The 5,243-nt window shown below is 46.2% G+C and overlaps 1 protein-coding gene across 1 annotated transcript; it reads right to left on the reverse strand.

The window, feature by feature from the left end:
• Positions 1-3,140: 3,140 nt before the first annotated feature.
• LOC127899899 (uncharacterized) lies at positions 3,141-4,385 on the reverse strand. Its single transcript, XM_052434046.1, has one exon. The coding sequence runs from the start codon at positions 4,383-4,385 to the stop codon at positions 3,141-3,143; it is 1,245 nt and encodes a 414-aa protein (XP_052290006.1).
• Between the last annotated feature and the right edge of the window lie 858 nt (positions 4,386-5,243).

Here is a 5,243-nt window from a genome sequence, read left to right on the forward strand (position 1 = left end):
GTCATGGAGTCAGCGGGTGACGCTTTTAATGTATTTTTTCAAGCGGTAGTGGGTGGTGCTTCCGGATCTCAGGATTCGGCGGTATCCCAGAAAAGTTCCCGGCCGCCTCGAGCTCCCGGACCAAAGGGAAAATCCCAGAGTACCTCCCACAGCGGGTCGAAGGGTACCCCTCGCTCGAAGAAGAGAAAATTCGGGTTGGTTTCCGCTTTCCCTGATGAGATGCGTGAAGGTGACCTAGACCCGGCTTCCAACAAGGAGGTTTCGCATTTGACTCGCTGTTTCTACTACTCTGCTGAAAATGTTACCTCCGAGGTTGCTGAAGAGATTGATAAGATGAGTTTGAGCCAGCGCTATGGTTAAGCACTTAGGGCTACCCAAGAGGTAAGCTTTAATGGGGTACCCCGGGTGTATCCTCTATTTTTATTTATTTACTCTTATCGCCATACACATATATTTAATATGTCTTTTACAACCTGCAGGCATCCTATCTTCTCAGCCACTGTCTTCCAGATCTCGACTCGCTTGTTGCTGCCCAATCAGAGGTTGACAAGTTAATGGGTGAGCTCCGAAGTCGTCAGTCTCGCAAGGACGAGCTTACTCGAGAAGTCAAGACTTTGCAGGAACGCATTACTGGCCTTTCTGGAGAGAAATCTCGAGTGGAGAAGGATTGTGACGAGTTGAGGGCCACAAACGAGGATCTGTTATCCCGACAAAAGACGATGGCAGAGGATACGTTCTCACTCATCATGACGGAGGTGTAGAGCGTGGATCCGAAACTGGAGGTACCCCGTGTGCAGAAATTTTGTCAACAAGGCCACGATTCTGAAGACAATTTCGGAGAGGAAGAAATCTTCCCATGCACAATCGGGTACCCCTTCCGGGTCGTCTAGGGTACCCCGCGTGCTTCAGTCGTTGCCTGCCTCAGATGTCCCTACTTCGGTTGCTCATATTCCGGGTACCTCAGAGTCCTCTGCTAATCGCCTTCCGGAGACAGAAAACGGGGATGGTGTTCCACCCTCGGTGTAGCCGCTTCATAGTGCTCTTGTCTTTTTGGATCTATCCACATTTTGCTATTTGGAAATTGTTTCTTTCTTTTTGGTTTCTTGGGATATTTTGTATTTTGGGACTTCTCTTTTGTTATTATACCATGCCACCGAGCACTCTTGTATTTTGCATCATTGTTATCTGTAAATGAATGTTGGGCTAAACTGTTATCTTGTAAATTTCTAGGGCATCTCTCATTTTTTTTTATTGAAATGGGGTACCCCTGGTACCTTAACAAATATTCGACATCAGGCGGATTTCCCACAAATTTGGTGCATGTCCTTCTCGAAAACTATGGCGGATTCCCCACAAATAGGTTAACAAAATATCATCATGATATCTCGATCAAACGTTGAAAGCGCAATTGGTCCAACCAATCACTTTCTTATTCTTTCGAAGTTCTCTCCGAATTTTTTGAATAGTTTACCCCCTACTTTGCTCAAGTGAGAGGACGTGGGTGTACTCATACCTAAGCTGAACCTCGTGGCACTAGGGTATGCCAGTTTTACTCCACCCTCGGGTCCTCTTTGACCCTCCCTCTCTTTGTTTAGGTATCTTTGTCATGCTTCCGTAGAAAGGCTACCCTTGGGCTGTTCTCTCCGTTGCCCATCTTGGCTTTGCATAGATCGTCACGATCTAGGCATATCAGGTACCCTGGCTGGTCCTGTGATAGGTTAGTCATAATTGACAAGCGTATGGTGAGAATTGCATATAATCAGATGCGATGGTATATTAATGGTGATAAATGAATATAATCCGCATTCTAAGATCGAAGTAGTGAAAAATAAAGAAAAAACTCACATCATATTTGTTGAGAAAGAAAATGCATTTATAGATAACGAAAGCGTTGATCAATACATGACTTAGCTTTGTTACCCTGAGGAGAACGGGAGACTGCAAGACCTCCTATCCTTTTCATTTGAAAATTAAAGAAACTATAAAGTTGCAACTGACCAATATAGGGCATTTGGGGTACCCCATTTGGCCTACCACACAAAAACGTTAAAGAAAGCAAATAATAACAAAAAACTAGAGGTTAAGACACTGTCCTTTAGTAATATTTCCGTAGCATTGCAGCATTCCAGGTGTGCCTCACGATTGTCTCATCCATGTAGAGTAGCTTGTATGCCTGTTACTTCATGGCGGGATAACCCAATTTTATCAAACATATGGCGATTCCTTCGGATATGCTTATTGCTTATCTCAAGCCTTCTTAGGGTTCCTCTTGGTGTATTTGAAGAGTGACTTTCTGGCGTGGGGTACCTCGGAGGTACCCTTAATTAGTGTATGTCGATTTTCATAGAAATGCTTGCCGCAAATCTTCACAAAACTTGTGGCGATTCCTTTTGAGAAATTATGGAAAACCTCATGATCCACCATTCACTCTACATCAAATATGTAAGACAAATAGTAATAAAGGTGGGCTGCTCGCCTACCCCTATGCAAGATGGTCAAAAATCTCATGATCCGCCATTCGCGTGGAATCAAATAGACAACATAGATTGAGATAAAGGTGACTGCTCGCCCACCCTTATGCGATATGGTCGAAAACCTCATGATCCACCATTCGCTGGAATCAAATAGACAACATAGATTGAGATAAAGGTGGCTGTTTGCCTACCCTTATGCGAGATAATTGAAACCTCATGATCGACCATTCCCTCAGAATCAAATATGGCGAACAAATACTGATAAATGGGGCTCTGATATTAACTAGATTATCATGATTGGAGATAGGTCAGGTACCTCGAGTACCCTGGAGTAAGGTGATCTCTGGATACCCTCTTGCATCATAATAAACAATACTTTTACTAGTAGTATGACTTTTCTTTGTTGGATCGGTGGCCCAAATCGAGACTCAAACCTTGTCTTCAACCGGGTTACCCCGTTTTTCATCTTTGGGTATTCGAGGATCCAAAGGTGCCTCTAATTCACATTTGGGCTTAATCTGGTCCCTATGGGGTACCCCCGCATAACTCTAGAGTAACTAGTTATGGGGTACCCTACCACCGAGGCCTCGGTGGTGGCTCTTGCTGCTCTAGTGGTGGCGATCTTGGAGGTTGGGGTACCCGTGAGATACCCTGAGTGTTAAACACTCATCCCCGCAGGACAACCCGTAGAGGGCTCCGCATTTGGGGAACCCTTGGTATTGGGGCTTCTGTCCTCTTCGACTTCTCTTTATTCTTTGTGACCTCGCCCTTATTTTCTTGGCGCTTCAAATGAAATTTCTCATCCATCTCCACTTGTTGCAACGCCCTGGAACGAGCTTCCCCATATGAAAGTGGGCGCTTCTTTTGAAAGGAACGCCATAACTTGCCCAACCGTAAATTTTTCTCGAAATGGGTCAGTGTTTGTTGGTTACCAAATGCTCCGGTTCGCAACACCTCTTGGTGGAAATGACTCACATACTCCGCCAAAGGTTCGGCTTCCCCTTGCTTGATAAAGGCAAGTTTGGAGGCTGCCCTATCTTGAGTGGAAGCATAGGAAAGCTCTTTAGTAAATTCGGATAACAATTGGTGTAGGGAAGATATGCTACCCGCTTTCAAAGAGCGAAACCATGACTTCGCGGGGCCCGTGAGTGTGTGTGTAAACATCCTACACATGGCGCTTTCATCTACACCATTGATAAGCATTTGGTCGTGGTATAGCTCAGCATGCTCCGAGGGATCAGTGGTACTCGAGTATTGGGGTATCTGAGGCATGACGAACGCCTCGGGGAGAGCTGCCGTCCGAATTTCCATAGTGAATGGCGATTGGTAGGTCATTGGCGTTGGAGCAGCTGTGATGTTTTGCTTCTCGGAGAGGAGCTTCACTTGGGCTTCAAGGTTCTCCATTTTTTCCACAAGTTCGAGGGGTACCCTCGAGGAACCCGATGATGTCGCCGCCATTTGAGAAGCCCTTTTGGCATTTAACTTCTCGCGGAGATCTTCGTGGGTACGCTTTGCACACCTCGTACCCTGGCTGCTGCGGGAATTGCAAGAGGCTGTGAAACGCTCGTCTCGTGAGCCCACGGTTTGAAACTTAGAACGGGTACCCGATGGCCTATGCTTTGGCTTGCTGGCCTCGGGTACCCCTCTTCTTACCATAACTTGGTCGTCCGTTTGAGGTGGTGGAGCATCTAGCGTCACTGGTGGAAGTGAACTTTTGGGTACCCGAGATCCAACCGCCGTAAGTATTGCGTGGGCAAGATCCTCGAAACGCTTGTGAGAGATAGGTTCCTCATCTTGGCGAACACCCGTCGATTGCTTAATACCCTTGCCCTTGCTGATGCTGGCTACCCTTCTTGCGGGATCACTACCTTCACTGTTGTTGTCATCTCTCATCCTTGTAGGATCCGCCATAAAACCTTCGGGAGGTACGTCGGGCGCTATGTAGTGAAGTACACACAACAACTAGTCTGGTAACCACTGTGGAGGCTTTTTGTGTGCTTCCCCACAAACGGCGCGAATTGTTTTCGACAGATTTTGGGGTAGGAAAAGCCAAAATATATCTTGAACAATGAATTTATATTTTTGGGGGAGATGGGGTACCTCACTAGTTTGTTGTGCGCGGTGCGGTGTATCTGAAATTTGGGGGAGGTGAAAAGGGGAGAGGGAGTGGTAACAATGGTGAAAGGTCAAAACCAACAGGGTTGTCCTTCAAAATGGGCTTCACGCCTGAAAAATAGTGAAATAGAGGTAAGAGGTGAAGCCGGGGTACCCCGACATTCACACTTCGACACTCAAGTTAGCAAACTCAAGCTTTTGTGGCAAAGAGAGCTGGCTAGCCCTCTATAAATTAGAGTTTAAGATTGAAGAAAATCTCTTTTTTAGAGTGTGAGTGTTAATGGTGAGTGAGAACATGATAGAGAATGAAACCTAGGCGCCTTTATATATGGAGTACCTCAGCTGCCACGTGGCATACCCTTTTTGGCTAACGTCCTTTTACCTCTTTATAATTTTTGGGCCGTTATCTGCATGTTCGCGACGTATCTCATCTTTTGAAAACGTGGCGCGCGCTGGATAGTGGTCCAGGGTACTTCTGCAGTAGTTGTCGAGTAGGCGGCTGGGGACCGCTGTCCTTGGGACAGTGTCCTTCACTTTTGGCAGAGGTGGCAAGCAACTGTCCCTCCTTTTAGCACGTCGTTTTTTATTCCTAATTCTGACAAAATCGAATAATATCTTTTAGGAGATGGAGGTGGAGACGTTTCTAATGGCGGA

Source organism: Citrus sinensis, chromosome 9, assembly GCF_022201045.2.
Source record: "Citrus sinensis cultivar Valencia sweet orange chromosome 9, DVS_A1.0, whole genome shotgun sequence".
In the NCBI taxonomy this organism is placed as follows: Eukaryota; Viridiplantae; Streptophyta; class Magnoliopsida; order Sapindales; family Rutaceae; genus Citrus; species Citrus sinensis.